The sequence below is a fragment of the Myodes glareolus genome, chromosome 2 (genome assembly GCF_982192425.1).
Source record: "Myodes glareolus chromosome 2, mMyoGla1.1, whole genome shotgun sequence".
Lineage (NCBI taxonomy): Eukaryota > Metazoa > Chordata > Mammalia > Rodentia > Cricetidae > Myodes > Myodes glareolus.
This window is the reverse complement of record NC_142027.1, coordinates 101,400,097-101,422,535: the sequence shown is the minus strand read 5'-3', so window position 1 is coordinate 101,422,535 and position 22,439 is coordinate 101,400,097. Positions and strand designations below refer to the sequence as shown.

The 22,439-nt window shown below is 48.2% G+C and overlaps 2 protein-coding genes across 6 annotated transcripts in view; one reads left to right on the top strand and one right to left on the bottom strand.

Moving 5' to 3' along the window:
- Window positions 1-18,784, top strand: part of Cyth3 (cytohesin 3) — a 98,147-nt gene extending 79,363 nt beyond the window's left edge. For both annotated transcript variants that reach the window (XM_048436802.3, XM_085683771.2), the window contains exons 5-13: window positions 2,954-3,072; window positions 7,008-7,088; window positions 10,167-10,279; window positions 10,480-10,628; window positions 11,706-11,817; window positions 15,664-15,740; window positions 15,822-15,893; window positions 15,987-16,141; window positions 16,301-18,784. In XM_048436802.3, coding sequence (XP_048292759.1) covers window positions 2,954-3,072; window positions 7,008-7,088; window positions 10,167-10,279; window positions 10,480-10,628; window positions 11,706-11,817; window positions 15,664-15,740; window positions 15,822-15,893; window positions 15,987-16,141; window positions 16,301-16,373 — 951 coding nt within the window. In that variant the 3' untranslated portion in view covers window positions 16,374-18,784. The remainder of the gene's footprint in view (window positions 1-2,953; window positions 3,073-7,007; window positions 7,089-10,166; window positions 10,280-10,479; window positions 10,629-11,705; window positions 11,818-15,663; window positions 15,741-15,821; window positions 15,894-15,986; window positions 16,142-16,300) is intronic.
- Window positions 18,785-18,857: 73 nt separating this feature from the next.
- Window positions 18,858-22,439, bottom strand: part of Usp42 (ubiquitin specific peptidase 42) — a 38,124-nt gene continuing 34,542 nt past the window's right edge. For 3 of the 4 annotated variants that reach the window (XM_048436798.3, XM_048436797.3, XM_085683748.2), the window contains one exon: window positions 20,481-22,112. In XM_048436798.3, coding sequence (XP_048292755.3) covers window positions 21,791-22,112 — 322 coding nt within the window. In that variant the 3' untranslated portion in view covers window positions 20,481-21,790. Of the gene's footprint in view, window positions 19,866-20,399; window positions 20,451-20,480; window positions 22,113-22,439 lie in introns of those variants that run through there. The other variant, XM_087903305.1, reaches the window with a different exon arrangement.

Sequence of the window (22,439 nt, the reverse complement as noted above, 5' to 3'; positions counted from 1 at the left end):
CTTTGACCCTGAGGTGTTAGTAAACTTCTGCCTACCCTCCTATGATTGCCCTTCCCTCACCGACCCTAAGGGTATCCCTGTGCTGTGTCCTGCTGGCTGCTGGCTCGCCATCTCTACTTGCTCCTACTTCTCCTACCTGGATGATTGATTGGTGAGCAATCACACAGCGCGAGCACAGAGCAGCAGTGCTGCTGGCTTTTCCCCATGCTCCAGGACAGATGTACGTGCGTGTGCGTGTGCGTGTGTGTGTATGTGTGTGTGGCTTTTACAGTAGCACCCAGGTGGATATGCACTTTCTCATTCCCACCAGAAACACGTAAGAGTTAACTTTAGGACTGTCAGACTTAAATGGCATGTTACATGGCCCACAAATTTTAAATGTAAGACTTGAATCATCTTGACAAATTAAGAAACAAACCCCTCAACCCAGAACAAAATGTACTAGCAGAACATTGTAGGCCACCTTTCTGGGGCCACTGTGTCTCAAATCCATTCCCCCAGGTATCCCACACTATTACCAAAATTAGGTTTGCTTTTTTAAAACTGCACTTGAGCAGAATGAAAATATACCTGTCTGGGACTGGGAGATGGTTCAGTGCATATCATGCTTGCTGTGCAAGTCTGAGAACCAGAGAGTGGACCCCCAAGCCCATATAAAACCTGCATAGATGTCCTGTGGTCCCCACACTTGGGAGGCAGAGACAAGAAAACCGTGGTTCAAGGTAGCTAAATAGATTAGCTAGAATTAATAGCTCTAGTTTAGTGGGAGACGCTGCCTCAGACAGTTAAAAATGGAACGCAATCAAGAAGACATGGCATCAACTTAGGGCCTCCATGCATGAGCACCTACATGTGTACATCTGCATGTATGTGCCATGCTCCCAATAATTGCATATATTTACACACATGTACCTTTGTGTTGCCTTTTGCTTTGTACCGGGTTTGTAAAGCCTCGCGTTCGTTTTGTTCTCTCCATCTAGTCTTCCGTCTTCTATCTTTATCTTTTCTCTTACTGGTTGTCTGTGGCTGCCTGAAGTTTTTGGAAATGCTAAATAAGGCTGCCAGATGGACTGTGGGTGTCTGAGGAAGCCAAAGCGGCTTAGGCCTGGAGTTTCAACTGGAAAAGTCTCTCTGAATTTGTAGAAATGCCTCTTGGCACACAGATAGCAGAATTCCCTGTGTTCTAACCTGGTGTAAGGTAGCTTGAAACCAGCTTTCAAGTTGTTCATGTCTTGCTGTTGTAGCAGGTTCTGGGAGTTCCCGTGAGATGATGCAGTGCAGCTGACTGAGGCCTGGGCCAGCCTCTTCTCTTGACACTAGCAGCTACACTTCGTAGGTTCTTAAAGTGAGATGTGCTCAGCTGGTGTGAGCTCGGTGGTGGTGTGCCAGTTAACATGCGCTCAGCTGGTGTGAGCTCTGTGGTAGTGTGTCGGTTAGCATGTGCTCAGCTGGTGTGAGCTTGGTGGTAGTGTGCCGGTTAGCATGTGCTGAGCTGGTGTGAGCGGTGCCGGTTAACATGCTTTTGACCCAAGGAACAGAACATCCAGTCCTTCCCCCCAACAACTGGTTACACAGTGGTGTTGTATTTTATTGAATAGCTGCTATGGCAGTAAGTGGCTCCCAAGTGACAGGAGCAAGGTGTTTACCTCGGTCTTTCCCTCACATGAGAGATGCTGTGGTTCTGGCCATTACGTGGAGTTCAACACAGGAAGAAAGAGGAAGGGCAGTTAAAGTCATTCCTACAGGCTTCCACTTATGGCTGCTTGCCTAGACCTGTGTGACAGGTCATTTGTACGTAAGGGAGCCTGTAAAGCAACTGGGTTAAAGGTGGCGGAATACAAGGATTGGTTAGGCCAGGGTGGCAAGATCAGATACAAGCAGTTGTCACACAAGCCTGACAATCCGAGTTCAATCCCCAGTTGTCCAGGTGGGAGGAGAAAAATGATCCCTGAAGGTTGTCCTCTGGCCTTCACATATACATGTAACACGTAACACATGTGTGTCACTCATACATGAAACACACAATCATAATGAATAAGGAGATCTGGCCAGATGACTCATCAGGTAAACATGCTACCATATCCGAAGACCTGAGTTCCATCCCTAGGACCCCATGGTGGGAGGAGAGACCCAACTCATGGCAGGCTGTCCTCTGGTTGTGATCAGTACATGGGCTCATACACATAAATACTTTACATTTTTAATAAGTTAAAAGTATTACTCTTTTAAAAGGTACCTACTCTTCCAAAGGTCCTGAGTTCAATTCCCAGCAACCACATGGTGGCTCACAACCATCTGTAATAAGGTCTGGTGCCCTCTTCTGGCCTGCAGGCATACACGCAGACAGAATATTATATATATATATATACATATATATACGTATATATATATATAATAAATTAAAAAAAATTTTAAAAAGGTGGGAAGCTAGAGAGATGACTCAGCTGTTCTTCCAGAACACTAGGTTCAATTCCCAGCACCACCTGGTGGCCCATTACCTTGTGTAACTCCAGTCCCAGGGGATCTGATGTCCTCTTCTGGCCTTTGCGGATGCTAGGCATGCATGTAGTATATAGGCAGACATGCAGGCAAACACTCACATAAAATAGAAAGAAACTGTTGTCAAGGGGGTTGGTGGTTGGGGATTGGCATGTCCCATGGCGGCTTCTCTCCCACAGCGAGGTCCTGTGAGGCAGGAAAGACATGGTTTCCCTAAACTTTACAAATCTGATGGTTCTTTTAAACTTCTATTTAACACTTGACGAACACAGCAGCTCTTTCCTGAGTGGATGAAACACGGATGACATTTTGGAAGTCAGGCTGTGCAGGCTCCATGGTCTGGCATTTTCCTGTGTCCAGACCTGCTGGGTTACTGAGCAAAGCATATTGCTAACTTTGAGAGGATCATGAGTGGACGTCCTGACCCGTGTGTTCCATCTCACTTGTTCCTCAGGGCATTCAGTTCCTCATTGAGAACGACCTGCTGCAGAGCTCCCCAGAGGATGTCGCTCAGTTTCTGTACAAAGGCGAGGGCCTGAACAAGACCGTCATTGGAGACTACCTGGGTGAGAGGTAAGCTGAGGATGCTCTTCCGGCTCTGGAGGACAGACGGTAGGACAGGTGCTGACCCAGTGTTGTTGGGTCCTCCTGAGGACAGGCCGCTGGGGTCTTACCATACCAGAGGTGAAGTCAACCAAAGACCTAAATGGAAGAATTAAAGCTATCACATACTTAAGAGAAAGCGTGGGAGTGAACTGAACCTTGATGGTCCAGAATTACACAGGGATTTCTTAGATAAAACAGCAGAAATGACACACAACAAAAGGTGACTGAGGGTCAGGTAGGATCTGTGTCCCACTGGAGTCCTCTCAGCCACCAGTGTCATTCCCTCCTGGCCTGGAAAGCACCATCTTCTGCAGGTTGGTCCAGAAACATCCCAGGCTTCTCGGGATTTTCCCTGTCACTTGAGGTGACTTTCCCCACCTCAGCTAAAGGTCCATCTGTTGGTGGTTTTGCTTTGCTTGGCGGTCAGGGGTTCATCCTCAGCAAGGGTGTGTGGATTAGAAATACTAGGCAGAAGGAACAGAGATACAGAGACACAGAATAGAGTCAGGAGGGCAGGTCAGTGAATACTGAATTTGCCTGCATTTATTTTCCATATGCTTATATACCCCAATACAAAAAAGGGGTGAGGGGGAGAAGGCAAAAGTCTGCTTTAACATGACACAAAGGTCAAACAGGGTAATTTCCTCTTCAATACCTGAAGTATCAAGTAACTATATCCAGAGTTAAGTATTCTGTTATTTAGGCAGGACATGCAGCAACCACCCTTTAGGCCAAGCATCTTGTAAGTAGCCACTCCCTGGGTCAAATCTCCTGTCATATCCTTGAAGGAGCAGGAATAGGCCTGAACTCTCTGGCCTCCAGTCAAGGTGGAATGGACCCACTTCTGTGGGCTCCCACACTTGGCTTTGTTGGGTTTTGAGATCAGGTCTTGCTGTGTAGCCTAGGCTGGTCTCACTTAATAGCGATCTTCTCCCTTCTGCCTCTAAGGGCTGGGATTACAAGAGTGAACCACCATTCCCTGAAGGGTCATCTACTGTGCTTAGCTGAGGCGAGGCAGGAGACCAAGGCAGCAAGTGCTGAGAAGGGAGTGCTGTTTAAAGCCCAACATAGCCCAGTCAGGACAGTTCTACTCTAAACTTTTTATTATAAATACTTGTTCTACAGGGGAGCATTTCCTGGCCCATTTGGGGAGTTTAGTACTACCTGATACTAAAACCAGATCTCGACCAACCAGTAAAGCCACAAACAAGGATCTCTTACGACTATAGAAATGAATTTTTAAAATAAGTTTCAAATCAGACAGCAGTGTATGAAGATTATGTACCAAACAGAGTCACATGTGTCCTACAGTCTCTAAGGACCATTTTTGTTCAGTCTCTCATTTATTTGTTGACTACTGGCATTTCTAGCCCAGGCCAGTTAGTTTATAAGTCAGTTAAAGAGCTTTAGTGATACTTACTGGTAGAATGCTTGCTTAGTATGCCCAAGGTTCTGACAGTAAACCTAGCCAGGACACATGCTGAACTATTAGAGGGAACAGGCAAGCTCAGTAAGGTCGCAGGAGTTAGGCTCAGTATGCCACGGCCAGCTGTGCAGTTGTGTCTCAGTGAGCAGACTGAAAGTAGTTCTAACTGTAGCAACATTGGGAAGAAGTAGGAGTGAGTTTAACAGGAGATGTGCAGATAACCTGCAAACCGAAACGATGAAACCAGTGAAAAGATCCAAGCAGATGGCAATCTATCCCATGCTGACGGATTGGGAAGCAGTCTTGCTGCGGTCAGTATGCTCCATCTTGATGGGTAGATCTAACACACCATCAGAATCCCATTTGACTTCTTTGCAAAAGTCAGCAAGCTAATAATGTGGAAGGTTCTTCTTCAGAAAAAACACTTTGATTACAAAATAAAATTATATCGATCAAAACAATGCAATACTGGCGTAAAAGGCAGACGTAGACGATCATAAGAACTGGACAGAGGGTGGCTCAGCAGGTTGGAGCATTTCAAGGTGCTGCTGAGGTCATTCTCAGCACCTACATCTGGCGGCTCACAGCTGCCTGTAACCCCAGCTCCAGGGGATCTGTTGTCCTCTTCCAACTGTTTCTGTGCCTGAACCCCCTGCCATATATATACACATAAATAAACATAAATATAAAAATGGTCTAGGAGATGATAGAATGGAATTGAGAATCCAGAAATAAGCACCTGTATTTACCATCAAATGATTTTTAACATGTATTGAAAGACACTTGAGTGGGGAAGGAATGACCCCAACACTGATGACAGACAACGTCTGTGAGAGATAATATTGGGCTCCTCACTATACACAGAGGTTAATATGGGTCCAAGACACAAATATCAAGCCATTAAATGCTTAGAATCTTGCAAATCATCATGATCCTGTTATTGCAAGGGTTTCTTAGGTCTAGTGCCCAAAGGCCAAACAATTAAAGAAGTGAGGTCAATTGAACACCACAAAAATGTAAACATTTTGCACATTTATTTGTATGTGTGAACATGTGTGGATGCTAACCTGCGAGAATTGGTTCTCTGTTTCTACCACAGAGTAGAATCTAGAATCAAGCTCAGGATGTCAAAGTTTACATCAAGTGTCTTTACTTGCTGAGTCAACTCACCAGCCCCAAATGATTATTTTTTGCTTCAGACTATACTCTAATGAAGGAGCGGGGGAGTAAAGAAAACAGCTGGGCAGTGGTGGCTCAGGCCTTTGATCCCAGCACTGGGGAGGCAGAGGCAGGTGGATCTCTCTGAGTTAAAGGACAGCCAGGGCTACACAGAGAAACCCTGCCTTGAAAACTAAAAACTGAAAGCTAAATAAAAATAAAAGAAAGAAAGAGAATCAGCCCCTCTCCTTGGAGAGGAGCATTTGAAATCTTACTTGACATCTGATAAGAACACAGCTAACAAGTATAAAGAAGTCTTGCAAGTTGAACGGTGCCAATCCCAAACCCTGAACACTGAAGAGATGGGAATCTGCCTTTAACACTACCTCTGGGCTTCACTACTCCTTGAGGTTCTGGCAGCTGATGTCACTGGCCTTGGCCTTAGCTGTGGCCCTAACCTGGCTGCCAAAGCTGCTCCCTCTCCGCTGAGTGGCAGAAGAGTGTGCATGTGTGGACATACTCCTGGCCCGTGTGTGCCTAATGCTGAGAGTTTTACCAGTTTAGTGATCATCTGAGCAGTGCAGTGCTGCACAGTCAGAGACAAGCCAGCCTCTCCTGTCTGCCAGGACAGGCCTTGCATTGCCTCCTGGGAAGGTTTCATCATGCCCCCTTCTGGGGACACAGGCTAAGAAGCCATCAAGGGCCTTGGAGACAACAGTACCTCATCTTCCCAGTGTTGTCCCTAAGCTCACTCTTTTTAACTAGAGACTTCCACACAAGGGATGGTGTCCTGGGGGCAGACAACACTAAGCTATGGTCACTGCTTACAGTGTGTCTAGTGCTTGTGGAAAACAGAGACCAGAGCAAAACCTTGCTTGGGGGCCATTTTGAAGGTTCCAGAATATGTATAGATCCCAGGCCTCACTCGTTGTGTGGAGTGCTTTAGAGCTCACCTGAAGATGAGTTGAGGGTTTGTGGTGGGTTTTTTTTCCCAGCTCCTGTCCATTAGGAAGTTCTCTTCAGAGAGCCACTCAGGTGTCCTTTGCATTAAGTCTGAAAACTGCTGGCCCTGGGCGCATGCCTGTAATCCTAGCACTTGGGAGGTGGAGGCAGAAGGATCCTGAGTTCCAAGGTTTTTTGCAACTTTGTGAGACTTTGCCTCAAAGAACAAAACAAAAATTCTAAAACAAATTTACAGTGAAGAGCATGGCTGCTTATAGTGAGCTACCATTGCCTGCAAAGGCCTGCCATTTATGTATGCCTTCTCTCCAGGGTAGCACAGATGGAATGTATTTGCCTGGTTTCTCTTCTTTCCTAGGGATGATTTTAATATCAAAGTTCTTCAGGCTTTTGTTGAGCTTCATGAGTTTGCTGATCTCAACCTTGTCCAGGCCTTAAGGTAAGTGGTTGCCTTACGGCATGTATAGACAGATGGGAAGGCTGGGGTGGCAGTAGTCACTCGAAGTGACTCTGATGGACCTCCCCCACCAATCCCCAATAGCTGTAGTTCCACCAGGTCAGCCTCTGCGATCTCTCCTGTGTGGCACTTAGCAGCCCTGGGTGGAAACCAGACTTGTCTGGGGAGGGACTACATGCTGGCCTTGCAGTGGCCCCTGCTTCTGCTCCTTCTCAGGTTTTTTGCTGTCCTTCTGTCCTTCATTCTGGGGTCCCTGCATTTGCTGTTCCCTTACTTGTTCCTGTAACAGTGCCCTGGGGTGAAGGGACTTAAGGAAGGTTCTGTCTTGGCTCACTGTTTGAAGGTGCAGTCCATCACGATGGGGAAGGCGTAGCAGCTGCCTAAGGTATAAGTGTAGATGATAAAAGATGTTGACAGGTTTGTAGAAAAGAAAGTGAGGCAATAGATAGATAGATAGATAGATAGATAGATAGATAGATAGATAGATAGATGGATAGATAGAAAGATAGATAGATGATAGGTAGGTAGATAGATAGATAGATAGATGGATAGATAGATGGATGATAGATAGATAGATAGATTCATAGATAGATAGATAGATGATAGATAGATAGAGCAAGCTCTCCATAGAGCTTTATGAGGAGAGTTCCAGGCTTTGAAGTAGAAGCAGCATCATGTATAGCACGGAAGGGACCTAAAAGGAAAGAGACAGATCTTTCCATCCTAAGAAAGGGAGGAGTTTCTTGCTCTTACAGGTTTTGTGGAGATGGGAGGTAGGAGGGAAAGTTGAGGTCCATGGATGATGCCACCCACATTCAGAATGGGTCTTCCTCATTTAACCCTTTCTGGAATACCGTCAGAGATAGACCAACAGGTTTATCAGGTCAAGTTGACAGTGGAGGTTAACCATCCCCACTTGTATGTGTGCATGCTTCCCGTGCTATGCTTTTGACAGCCTCGTTGTCTTCCTGTTGTCACTAGGGTTAGCCTCAGACCCCAGGCATATGGGTGTGCCAAGGAGGATGTAGATGAACCATCAGATGTCCTTCTGTGGTCTCTGTGTAGTCTGAGGACAGCCACTGCCACTGTAGACCGTAATGTGAGCGAAGGGGAGAGCCTGTGTCCAGTGCTGCTCTGGTGACACAGCCTGCTCTGTGGATCCCCACTCAAGTTGCTGGGTTGAGCAAATGGCATCTTGTCTTCTGTGATGGCATGGCATTTGGACTGGGTCTTCACCCTGGGGTGTAGGCAGAAGTAACAAGGACTGACCTTGTGGATTCACCCAGCCTGGTGTGACCCAAAGCTAAGCATACATAGCTGGCCTTGTCTGGTCGTGTCTTCATACCTTCTCCTGCCTCTGGAGGTATTTACACAGCCTTCCTTCAGCTGCGGACTGAGATGTTGGCAGCCTTTGGTTGTGGCCCCTGGGACCCTGCTCAGCCCTCAGCCTGGGCTGAAAAGCTTGCTGTCAGAAAAGCCCTACAGGAGTCTCACAGATATGTTTAGCTGATTTTAGGTTCACTTTTGGAGAACTGTATGGGCAGAGAAAGGCTGAGAGCTGATGAACCTGGAGGGCTAGTCCATAGCATAGCCATCCCCACTGTGGTTCTACTCTTCTCACTCTGTCTGCCTTCAAGTCAGAGGGCAAAGTCTAGCCGACCTCTCCACCAGACCAATGAGAGTGAGTAGCTGCTGCCTACCTTGGGTTTGCTCCAGTGGATTCTGTCTTAGCTGTGCCTGACCTGTGGCATTATCTCCTCTCTGTCCTTGGGCCAAATCAGGGATGCAAGTGGGACATGCTCAGAATGGTGTAGAGTCCGCTGTGGTGCGGGGAAGATGACAGGCATTGCTGATGCCTGTTCGGTGCTTCTTGATAGAAGCTGGTTGCTGTAGGAATAAAGTGAGAGGCTGGGTAAGAGGTACTCAGACTCCTGGGCAGGTTGGTCATGGTGGGGTCAGAACTGAGGAGGGTGCTCTGATGGGGCAAGGACAGCATGTCTGTGGTCCTTTGCTGACCGTGTGGGGCAGAGTGGGAAAGTGTCAGAGATGGGCCTGACTCTGGAGGCTGTCTTGAAAGTGGGAATAGGGCATCTGTGTATGATGCTATTGAGCAAGTGCCTGATTGTGGCAGGAATCCCCTGGGAGTGGGGGCAGTGGCAAGGAGGAGGGAGTGGTGTACAGGCCTAGAGGAAACAGTCCTTCTTAATGGACCTGCATAGGCGTGGGAGCCCAGAGAGAGAGAGAGAGAGAGAGAGAGCTCGAGTGCAAGCTGGTCCTCCCTTGTATCACTGTGCTAGCTATGTCTTAAGGTGGCCTGTAGGTCTGACATACTCAGCCATTGCTGTAAGGATGGTTATGAGCCTCACTGGCCAGGGTGGCTCTGGAAGGCAGGATAGCCATAACCTTTCCGTCATTACTTAAGGCAGGCAGGTGGGGAGAATGCTGGTTGGGTGCCTTGTAGCCTGAGAAAGCGAAGTGAGGAGTTGGAGATGCGGGGCAGGAGCTATGGTGTCACATAGGGCATCCAGGGGAGACCTTAGTGGGAGAGGAGCTTCTGAGGACAGGATCTATGTACTTGGGCCTGCTCCTTCGAAGCAGGGTTGACACAGCAGCAGGCTGTGGCTGTGGCCTGGCAGGTGTGGGTGGGCGCTGGCTGCTGACTCTGCCCCTGCCCCTGATCTTGCTTTTGGTGAGGAGTCCTGAGAGGAGAGGATTCGTTATCCTGCCAATACTGTAGCCAGCCACAGGCATCGTGGACCTTGGGGATTACCTGGTGTCCATGTAGGAAGTGGTGCCATGGGGGCGGGGCAGAGCATGCTGGGATCCTGTTGAGGTGTGAGGCATCTGCAGCAGATCTTGAAGAAGTTTGTAGTTACACAAAAGGAGCAGTCAACAGTCTTCAGTTGTTGAATAGGAGGAAACCAGCTGACCTCATGGTAGTTCTGGGCTCTCAGACTGAGCAGGCCATGCTCTTGCTGTGGTGTGGATCAGGAACTGCTTGGGGGTCTGGCCAGTTCTATCCTCCCAAGGTCACTCAGTGAAGCATCCCTGTCTTTACAGGCAGTTTCTGTGGAGCTTCAGACTTCCTGGAGAAGCGCAGAAGATTGACCGCATGATGGAGGCCTTCGCATCACGATACTGCCTGTGCAACCCTGGGGTCTTCCAGTCCACAGGTCAGCACCCTGCACATCCCTGCGTCAAGATGCCCCCACCCATAGCTCCCATTAACCCCCCACTGCCTCCGTAGAGAAGCACCCCTCAAAGTGGGCAGGCTGTTCTGCCAGGGAAGCAGCATTGGCAGCACTTCCAGGGCCACTCTCCCTGTAGAAGTGCAAGCTGAGCTTCAAGCCTCCCCACCTGTGTCTTGTTGCAGACACATGCTATGTGCTGTCCTTCGCCATCATCATGCTCAACACCAGCTTGCACAACCACAATGTGCGAGACAAGCCTACTGCTGAGCGCTTCATCACCATGAACCGCGGCATCAACGAGGGTGGGGACCTTCCTGAGGAGCTGCTAAGGGTGAGTCCGCAGGCGGCTTCCAAGTTGTGTGTCTGCCCCAGTTTCATTTCTGTTGCTATGATAAAATACTCTGACAGATGCAACTTTAGTGGAGGAAGAGCTTATTTAATTTGCAAAGTCTAGATTACAGTCCTCCATTGTGGGGAAGTCAAGGCAGGAACTTCCAGTTCATCCCGTCAGGAGCCATGAGAGGATGACTATATGCCTGCTTGGCAGTGCACAGCTCTCTGTTTTTATGGCTCCAAACCCAGGGAACGACCACCCACTATTGGGCTAGGCTTCCTTCCTCATAGGTCAGCCTGATCTAGACAGTCCCTCATTGAGATTTCCTTCTCAGGTGGTTCTAGACCGTGCTGTGCTGACAGTTAAGACTAACTGTCATCGCATCCTGCCCTGTCATCATTTGTGGGCTTTTCCTACTCGTGTGTGGATGGGGCGGGGGCAGGGTTGAGGTCAGTGTTGGGTTTCTCCACCAATCATTTCTCTGCCTTATTTTTTACTTATTACTATTTTTATTGTGTGTACGTGCATGATGTATGTGGGGTGGTGGCATGTGGTGATCAGAGAACAACTTTGTGGAGTTGGTTCTCTCCTTTCACACAAGCGTGAGCTCTGCTGATGAAACTTAAACGTTGCCAGGCTTGTGTGCCCAAGTGCCTTGGCCTGCTGAGCCATCTCACCATCTCCAGATTGTTGTTTTTGTTTTTGTTTTTCGGAGTCGGGGGTTTCCTCACTGACCGGTAAGTACCAAGGATCCTCCTGTCTCTGTCATCTTAGAGATGACAATAGGCACAAACTACCAAACCTCAGTTCCTGTGCTTAGATAGGTACTGCGCATCTAAAACGGGGTCTCCGTGCCTGCAGTCAAGCATTTCATCAACTGAGCCGTCTCCCAACCTCCGAAGTTACTATTAAATACTCTTAATCCAATGAAAATCAGTAATGCTAGTTTGTTGATTTCAAAGGCACCTTCCAAGTGTCTTCGTAACCGCCTGGTCTCTCAGGAACTCTGTGTGGGAGGGAGGAAGGATGTTGCTTCTCAGTACAGCCCCTGATTGGCTCTTCTCCTCCTTACAGAACTTATATGAAAGTATCAAGAATGAGCCGTTTAAGATCCCAGAAGATGACGGGAACGATTTGACACACACGTTCTTCAACCCAGATCGGGAAGGCTGGCTGCTGAAGCTGGGTGAGCCTGGCAGGGTGGGACCTGCACCCGCACCCTCGGCCCACAGCAACAGCTCCCGGGGGCTTCTTGCCCTGCTCCTTCCTTGGAGCCACAGCCCCCAACTACAAGGCAGAAAGCTTAAAAAGAAAAATGCAGTCAAGCCAGAGACCACTCTGGGCAGCCGCTCACCTTAACACTAGTGGCTGTGTCACTGAGTTGTGACCTTCCAGAGCGGCCATGGTTGCAGCACCCACTGCACGACCCATCCCAGAAAGCTGCTGAGTTAGTGTCCATGTGAATCCGGGTAGTTCTCTGCCTGAGAAGCAAGTGCCTTTATCTCCACAAGCTGTGTGCTCTCGTGCTTTGGTGTGGCTGTGATCCTGACGAGTGGTTTAAATGTACCTTCTTGTTGTTTCCTTCTGCCTGTGGCTCCCACCTTTCTGTTCTGTGATGGGCTGTCCCTGCTTGTCCTGCGCTAGGAGGTAGGTACCCAGTGGCTTCCTCCCCTTCCCAGCGGCTCATTTTCTCCCCCACGTTGGTCTGTGTGAAGCTCCAGTCTGTGGTTGCCATTCATCTGATCCATTTGGCTTTGGACTTGGCTGGGGCAGCACTGTGCAGGTGTAGTGTGTGTGAGACCCATCCATCATGGGCAGAGCCCAGAGCTCCTGGGACCAGAAGCGTGCGCATGGGGAAACTGGGAACGTGCTTGCCCCCATCTTCAGGGCCCTTCAGCAGGGAGGAAGCTGGTAACCAGCCTGTCCTTACAGTGCTCCCTACCCCCGCTAACCAACAGTGCTTGCGCCTGTACAAAGGCTTCCTTATTGGAAACTTAATGGGTTCCTGCACTTGGGACAATTGAAATTTTTAGCTTCTTTTGACTCTGGGGGGTTGAAAGTACCGTAGATTGACAGTAAAGCCTGTGGCATGTGGCAGCTCCTGTCCAGATAATATTATTGCTGTGTAATAAGAAGGACATGAGGGATAGAACTCTGATGCTGGATCAGGGGAGGCTGGGCTGTGACTTGGAGACATGTGACAGGTCCAGCTGATGGGGCTCCCCTGAGGGTCTGCTGTTTCCCATCTTTGGCCTTGGCCATTGCTCTTAATTTTGCTCTCACTATGTCAGGGTTTAGAAATAAATGTTCCAGTGTTGGCCTTAAAATCAAGTGCAATAAGCTTGAGCTTGGACCCTCGAGTGACTTGGCCACACATACTGCACCCCTCACACACACTGTGCCTGTGATAGAGAAAGAGGGAGAGTGTGTCCCAGCCACCAGCAGTTTCCTGAGGGACGATGGCACTACAGCTTCCTGGAAGTTCGTGTGGCTTCTGCCACTAGAAAGAGCCCAGTCCCTGGATGAAAATGAATGAAACCAGCTGATGTTGTCTAACCCATGCAATAAGCGTGCAGAGCGCTTAACTGTGCTATTGGTCTGGACCTTCACCCAGCACAGCCAGATGCAGGGACCTGAGGCTCCCCTTTGGAGGCGGCACTGGCTCTATGGGCTCCCGCACACCAGCAGGCACCGGGTTCACTCCGCTCTAGGGGTGAACTCTGAGGCCAAAACCATAATTACATAAGGCACTACCCATAGATGTCACCCCAGCAAGCTGGTGGGCAGAATTGGCTTTCACTGGCCTTTCCCAGGTGCCTGGTGCCCATGGGCTCTTGTGCCCACTGGCTTCCTTCAGTTGTGTGGAGGAGCCCAAACCTAGCATTTACCACAGCCAGCTGGTACTTCTCCTAAAGTGTCAAGAGCGGAGAAGGCATGCTGGAAGCATTCTGTAGTCTTGGTGGGGCTGTGTACAGTGTTAGAATTTGAACTGTTCATGTCAGAAACATAGGCTGTGGTTAGGATTGAACTGTCATGGAAGAAAACGTTGATGTGGGCATGCTTGTGTCAGTGTGTTCATGTGTGTACAGCCGTGTGTGTCCGCCTCCACATGCTTGAGGACAGCAATGAAAGGGAAACTATAAAAACATGAAAGCATTTGGGAGCACGGATCTGTGCACAGAGCTGAATACAGGATTGTAGCAGAATCTGCTGTGGCTTCAAGTTTGGGGTATTGCCCCTGCTTGGCCAACATCTGGTCTGAATGGGATCCCTGCTGGGCAGCCTAGAGCCAGCTCCCCTAATCACCCTGACCATGGAAGCGATGGGGATGTCCAGAGCCCTCCAGCCTCACAAATACCTATTCTGGGCAGCTGTGACCCCATGCCTGGCTGACCTTTCCCAGGGGGCTTGAGGCTGAGCAGAGCACAGAAGGGCCTGACAGCCACAGTGGCAGCAAAGAGGAGGAGCAGGGGCTTGGCAGGGGCGCTTCCACAGAGAGACCTAGAGCAGCTCTGCCAAAGGGGAACCCATGGTGGGGAGGGAGACAAGGGGGGGATTTGGCTGGTAAATTTCCAAGTTCTCTCCTGGCTATTGCTAGGAAGCACCGGTATAGCTAGGATGACTACCCTGGGCGTCTCTGAGGGAAGGAGAAGAAACACACTGGCAGCGGCTGCCTGAGTTGCAAGCTTGCTCTCATCTGATTCTGGCACTGCCTTGGCCTGGAAGAGTGAGTGCCTCAGAGAAGCGAATGTGGCTAGATCTTGGCATGCTTTTCTCTGTTCCTCTTCGCTGAAGGTTTTGGGAGAAGAAAGACTAAACTGAGTTTTTTTCTGGGGTTCTGTGTAGGCTGAGGCTTCCCATAAATCCCTAGTTTCCTGTGTGTTATGGCATGAGACAGCCCCTGATTGAGGAAGGTGTAATTTGGGGAACAGGGGTTCAGTGCAGCCATCAGAAGAGACCCTGTGAGAGAGACCATGTGAGAAAGAGGTGTGACTCCAGGCTGGAGAAGCTGAAGGGAAGGCCCTTCTGGCAAAGGGTGTGTGGTGTAGGGAGGGGATTGGGCTGGCCCAGCATCCCACTGTGCTTTGGTGATTCCTCCCTACCTTGCAGACTCCAGGCACTCTGTCAGGGTAAAATGATCTCCCCTATTCCTTCCTGTTTTGGGGTCTCTGTAACTGCCTAGGAAGTTTCTTCCTCACTGTGGGCACCTTCTGTGTCCCCCTCCACCCCCCCACAGCCTATCTGCACTTCCCAGCACCTTGCATTGACCTGCAGATACTCCCCACCTCCTGGGAGCACTGAATTTGTTACCACAAGCAACTTTTCCTCTTTTTTTTCTTCAAATTTCTTGTCAAAAGCAAAAGCTGCCAGTAGAAATAATTTTGCCTAACAGCAACAAATAAGATAGGACAGAGGGTTCCTTTCCATAGTAAAGAGCTTGTACCGATATCCGTGTGTGTGCGTGCATGTGTGTGCGTGTGTGTATGTACACATGTGCTCTAGATCTTGTTAAAAGATTAATTCAATCTAATAATTCCCTGGGCCAAGGGTAATTGACTTTGATGGATCCCAGGGCTGCTCAAAGTCCCAGTAATGCGATAACTGCCCTGACGTAACAGGATTAAGCCTGGACAGACCTGGGTGAGCCGGCACTGACTTCATCGTGTTCATTTCATGGGGGAAATTACACCCATCCATTACAACTAACTTTTCCAGGAGGCCAATTTGAAAGCTGTGTATGACCTAGGGTGACCCTTGGGTGGCCATGGAGAGAGGGCACCTGTGTGGGCCCTGGGTGGGGGGTGCATGGGGGCCCCAGCCCTGCACCCAGCCATCCTGGATGGTCAGGCCTCACGGCTTGCCCACTTTCTAACTGGGGTCAATATGGGATGGGTTTGAAGAGAAAGCAAGCCCAGTCTTGAGCTTGGCTCCTTTGACAGGGCAGTGATGTGGTTGGGGATTCTGGGCCCCTCTCTGGACCCTTGGGCTCCGGCTGCTTGAGCCCTGCCTCATGGGGCTCTTCTCCTCCTAGGGGGCCGTGTGAAGACCTGGAAACGGCGCTGGTTCATCCTCACAGATAACTGCCTCTACTACTTTGAGTACACTACGGTGAGTGTGGCTGCACATCCTCTCTCTCCAAAGACCTGAGAACCAGTCTGTCAGGCCTTGCCTCACACATCTCTCTTCTAGGACAAGGAGCCCAGGGGGATCATCCCGCTGGAGAACCTCAGCATCAGGGAGGTGGAGGACCCTCGGAAACCGGTACGAGATTTCCCTGCGCCTGTCTTTCCTCTCTAGATCTTTGCAGCCTCCTTTCCTGCCCTGCCCCTGTAATGGCTCTCTTCTCTCTACCAGAACTGCTTTGAGCTCTACAACCCCAGTCATAAAGGGCAGGTCATCAAAGCGTGCAAGACAGAGGCAGATGGCCGTGTAGTGGAGGGGAACCATGTTGTGTACCGGATCTCTGCACCCAGCCCTGAAGAGAAGGAAGAGTGGATGAAGTCCATCAAGTGAGTAGGACAGCCAGGCCCACGGGGAGCATGTTAGATCCTTGTACTGTCAGAAAGGCTCCTCCAGACCCATCCCTGCTGCTTGTTTGGTGCTGTGGGGTGGGGGGAATGGGCATCTAAACCTGCAGTCACAACCCACTTGTCTTCCTTTCTCCCCAGAGCGAGCATCAGTAGGGACCCATTCTATGACATGTTGGCCACGAGGAAAAGGAGGATTGCCAATAAGAAGTAGATGACGCCAAGACCCAGACTCCACAGCAGACGCACAGGCTACTCACAAGCAGCAAGACAAGGGGGCATTGTGGTGCCCATGGGTCCTCCAGAGCAGCCAGTCAAGGCTCAAGCCCCCAGAGCCTTGTGCTGTCCTCTGGGATGTTGGTCAGCTGTGTTTCCTTCCTGCCACTGCCCTGGCATTGACCTTTGGGGACCCTTGTCCACACAGCACCTGGTGACCCAGCCTCAGGACCTGCACAGCCCACACAGGACTCCTTTTCTGTAGCCAGAGCCTCAGCCACACCATGCCACACCTGCTCTTTTGGGCAGCACTAGCTGTTCTAGAAGTCGCTGTTTTATATCAAAATGGGAAAGGAAAACCTACCACTTTTTTTATTCAGAATTTTTCTCAGATATATAGGATTATAGCTTTTATATGCCTTTTATATTCTGAAAATTATAATGAAAGATGCTTAATTTCTAACAGTAGTATTTTTAGAATGGCAGCTATAAACTTAACTCCTGGACACAAGTATATACTGTGCACTGAACACAGTCTATATATGCAGCCTCCAGCCACTTGAGTGGGAGCAGCTGGGGGCCTGATGTGTCAGGTGGGGCACAGGCAGCCACTCTGGGTGACAAGGCCCTGGGGTAACCGTGAGGACCAGTACTCCAGGTGTGTCTAACTGCCACTTCCCTTCATGTGCTTCTCTGAGACGAATCACTAAAATATGGTTATGGCTCAGGATGTTTATCCTGTCAGTGTTGAGGCTTGGCAGATAAGAGACAGGCTGTTTACGTGTCTGACCATCACACACGACAGTTCCACGTGGTCCGTCTGCACACCATGTTGGCTTGGGTACTTTTGTTGCTTGCGGTTTCAAACTTTTGGTTAAGTGCTCACTGACATAGTAACTAGATCCAATATTTTGATGTAGTGTCTAGGCATAAGCAGCCAGAAGTAGCCCACCTAGCCTCTGGTAGTGCCAGGTCTCCTGCATTTGGCATCCCTTTTAAGGAGGGAAAAGCTGAAGATGGCACTTAGGGAAGCCAGTGGCTCACAGAACCCTGTATATACCAGGGTGATTTCAGGGCACTGTGTGCTTGGGCTGAGGCTGGGTAAAGTGGTTGGACCTCTTCTGTTGCACTTCTGGGGAGGTTCATTCATAATTTGGGGGACCCTTTTGAGGCTGCGTGTGGCTTGTTCGGAAAATGGCCTTCCACGCCAAACTGCTTCCCTGGACTGTCTGTGCAGACAGGCCTGGAGCTTGCATCCCGACAGTCCTTGAAAACCTTCAACCAACTGCACTCAGACATGACTTTCTGTGATAAGATTTTTGTGGGGTGGTGGTGGTGGTGGCGGTGGCGAAGGCCGAAATTCCCTCATGTACCAGACTGATCACCTTTTAGTTTATTCCCAAGCTTCTAGGCTTTTACTTTTATTAATACCTCAGATTTGAAACCTTTGAGCTGCCTGGCTGGTGTGTATGTAGCCTGGCTTCCAGTCTTCCGTGATCCCTACTCCTAAGCCTTCACCTCACACCAGAACCTGCTGCTGGTTGGGCACCTTGTGTGTATGGATATGAGTGGGGACTCACGTCCCTTCCATCAAGACTCTGGTGAATCTGCCTTCTCATGTCCAACCCAGGTCCCAGGTATGGTCCTGGAGATACAGAGCTGTTGAATGTTGAGGATGTTAAGCATGAGGCCACCTGATGGTGTCTTTAAATGCCATAGTCATCTTTGAGGGGACTTTGCCTGATGGCTGCTGGTGCTAAGAATCCTAAGTTACTGACTCTCAGAGTATCCACATGGAGTCACCTAACTCAGGTTATGTTGTGACAGTGTTAACCCCAAGGGCATCTGGCTACTTCCAAGGCTTGTAGAGGCTCAGTCATACTCATGCCCTTTGTCTGCACTCATTGAAGCATTAAGCCCGACTCTGGCCAAAGACCATTTCCTGTCCTGCTGGGCCCTCGTCATTTTCAGGTGTAGGTGGACTGGCCCTGGAGGTGTCAGAACACTTGAGTGATGTGGTCCCAGTCTACCCAGGAGCTGTTGAGAAGGAGCAACCTTCTGTGCTTCATGTCACACTGGTTTCCAGAGCTACAGCTGTGTTTTGCTGACAAGTTCGGTCTGTTACAGACCAGAAACCACAGTGATTTCTTTCTTTTTATCTTAGAAAACATTTCTATTTACAATAAATAGTTACTATGTAAATAATGTACATATGTATTAATTTCTGCAGTGTTTGTTATACAATGTACATACTCCTACAACCTGCATGAAGAAATATCCTATTAATGTTGATATCAGAATTTCTGGCTATTTTATTGCAAAGCAAATAGCTAGTAAATTGGAGGGCTTACAGCTGTCAAGAACTATTGCAAATACTGTGTTCCCAAATAAAAACATACTAAGACACAACTGCCTCAGAATCAATTCTTCGTAACAGACGTGGTTGTGAGCTCATGGAGAACAGAGTAAAACTGAGACAGAGTCGTTTAATTTGCTGCCATTTATATACTATATAAATCTTACATGCCATATATACAGTGGGGCAAGTGCTTTTTTTAATCTTAAAAAAACAAAGATCAACTTTAGACATCTCTGAACAACACAAACTGTATAAACCATACAGATTATTCAGATACACACTGTATTAAATACAGTCTTTCCCCACTCCCGTCTCCTGATGCAGGACCAGTGAATTATAAGTGTATCACAGTTTGATAGCATATCCATATTAAAAATAAAATCACAGTATGATTTTTGTCTGTAACTAGAAACTTGAAGGGATCAAGCTGACGACTCAGACTCCAATATCATATTGTCGAGACGAGACACAGTATAAAAAGTGTTAAGGTAATAAAAACATACTGTAGGCTTTACAAATAATGTCTGGATTATACATTCATAATGCAAATACTCATCATAACTGGTAAATTGATTGGAATAGTTCCACAAAGTTCAAAAACAGAACTTGTCTATAAAATACATCTTCAAATCTTGAATACAACTAAAATGTGAAGCAAATTAGTTTCTAGTATCAGACATTGCAGAGGAAGCCCTCGAAGGTCTGGATGAGAGCTTGGGTCTTTAAATAAGTCTTTAAATTAAATAGACGCACTGTCTTTTTGTCCTTTTGAAGTTCATGGTTCCCAGTTGGCCGTGCACCAGATGTCTAGCTTGGAGGAACATTACATGAAATACAAGTAGTCAACCTGAGTCTGTAGTTAAGCAGCATCTGAGATGGTCTATTCCAGGGCATTATTTTCAGTGTGGTTTTTATGTACACGGTAATTTACAATATTCAGCAGTGTACAAAGAATCCATTTGGAATAAGGGTAATTAAGAAAAGGTAAAAACTGAAAGAAAAAAAAAAAGTTGTCCATGGTAAAGTCTGTACAGTATTTACTAAAGAAGCACCACGCAGTTTGGACAAAGTTATTTTCTATGTGTATAATTTAAGCTGGGTTGGGGATGGCTTCTGTTGAAGATGTTGAATCTGAAAGAAAAAAGGTACAGAAATTAGCTGAATGGAGGCTGGTCTCATGTGCTCTGGGTGTGCTCCCATTAAATGAGTTCTCTACCCTGTGAGGCCAGGGAGGCGCCATCTGCTGGGCCCCTCAGACCTCAGATTCCACTTTCACAGAGCCGGAGAGGCTCAAAGCCTTTGTCTTCTTGACACTGACAAAGCCCGTTAATTAGCTGCAAACTGAGCTTCTGTAGCAGCTCATTTTAAAGCCCTCTTTGCAGACTGGACAGGACAGACTCCTTTTTGCTTCACCAAGTGTGGGCTAGAGTTCCTGTCTCTCAGGGCCATACAATAAAACACCAGCAATTAGGACCCAGGCTATGGCCCTGACCTGTGTGATTCCTCTCTGCTCTCAGACACTTAACCCCATTGTCTGGATACGAGTTGAGTGTCACAGATACAGACCCCCAGGACTTCAATCAATCTTTTCTTCAGAGGGAAACCCACCTATATCCACTCAGAACTTTTACAAATGACCAAAACACAGACAAGAAAATTGCTTACCGTAATCTTTTTTTTTTTTTTTTTTTGTTATGAGGCTGGGGCGTTAATCACCTGGAAGGCAAAGTGAGGAAACAATTTAATATGTGTGTACCTGAAGACTTGATTATAATCAGTCCTGCAGTTTGATGTCAGCTGCAGGAAAAGTCACTCTTACAGGATGAGCAAGCAGACACTAGCTTGGCAGTGCTACAAAGAACTCCAACAGAGGATGCTCAAGAGCCACGCCTGAGGACCAGGTCTCTGCCCCAGCATACAGCTGCACATTCTTATTCTTTCGTGAGGATGAACAGATTTCAGCTCAGAGAGCTGGAGGAAGAACTGGAGTTTACGAGAAAGGGTCAGTGGTGGGAAGAAGGGAAGTGTGAGTGCCGAGTAGCTGCAAACAAGTCACCAGTTTGAGACAACCTGATACAGTGTATGTGTGGACTGCCAAAGAGCAAAAGGTTCCACTCAGGGCCACCAACACATCTGTAGCAACACACATGCCTTTTATTCATGACCATGATCTTTGGGTGTCGGGCAGAAATGACAAGCTTTTATATCAAGGGCCAGATGATGAAAATCATTTCAATGGAACAGGCCATGACTTACCTCTACTAAGTGGTTCAAAACAGTACAACACAAAACACATGGACTTCAGCCAAAGTCTACTGAACCAAAACCTGATTCCACACAGTGCTTCACTTGAACAAATACTACTACTCAGTACTTGTGAGAGTCATTCTGAATTGCAGGTTAGCTGTAGCCACAGGGCTACAGTTTTCCAGCCTCTGCTCTGGCCCCACTGACATTCATATCCCATACGTTTTTTTACTAGACAAATGCTATCTAAAGAAAAAGCTCATTAAAAATGGTAGGAAGAGAAGGGGGCATCCACGCACACTGGCACTCAGGTCGGGGAGGTGGAACTCACCCTGAACTACTCAAGAAGGATCCAGCGAGAATCACCTCAGAGAACAGCAGCCTGGAGGGTGCCAGAGCCCCACAAGAAAGACATGTCTCTAGAGACCACACTGAGTTATGACTTAGCAACTGGAGTACACTAGGGCCTTCAAGGGTTCAAAAGTTAACACAATACACACAGATGTACAAGTAGGCGCACACAAACATACACAAGCATAGAATACTTTAAAAGCCAAAGCTCTACTGTATGACACATACAGACGCTCTAAGTTCCAGGAGTATGAGCACACAGGTTACACTGGGCCCAGCTCCATGCAACTCAGGCCTTCAACAGAGGTGACAGCCAGCCAGAGGTTACACCACACCTCTGTTCATAGGGAGGATCTTGTTGTGGGGCACCTTGAGTCAACTCTCATAACATTCTGTGCCCCCCTTACATTTCTGTGTTCATTACCTTTCCCAAACACGTTACTCAAAGAGCTGTGTCCTTAATTCCCAGTCTTCTTACCCTGGCCATACTCTGACAGATGACATCTGTCAGGCCGGCTTTCCATCCTTAAATGCTTAGATTTCTCCCGGAAAGAGCCACTGTCTTCCAGAGGCAGGCCATCAGCCAGCAGGAAGGTGCCCTCCGTTCTCCGGAAATGGCCGACAGCCTCATAGCTCAAGGGCTTCGGTAAATGCATCTCAACATCTTTCATAAAGTCCTCCGACTTCCTCGAATGTCTTTTCTTTTTCTTCTTCTTCTTCCGATGTCTATGGAGGTCAGCATCGGAGTATGCTCCCGAAAAATCGGATTCTTGCTGATGCCTGCAGAAGAAGCAGCCAGAGTTCAGCCCCAGGGAAAAACTGCAATCCTGGCTCCCCATCCCCTGGGACACTAGCTATGTATCTGTGGGGGCAAATTTCTCCTGCCAACATGTTGTTTCTTCCCGTGGAAACACAAAACTTAAAAAAGTTTTAAGCCCAAGGTCTTCAAATATAACACCATGGTCCTCAGCATGGCTTTGCCTTAGCCATGTGTCCAGGCCCAGGACAGAAGGCAACTGTGACCTGCTGCCTGTTTACAAATGGCTATGGCAATCTTCCCCCAGTTTTCATGTTAAGTGATATCAGCTAAAAGATAGAAAACTTCAC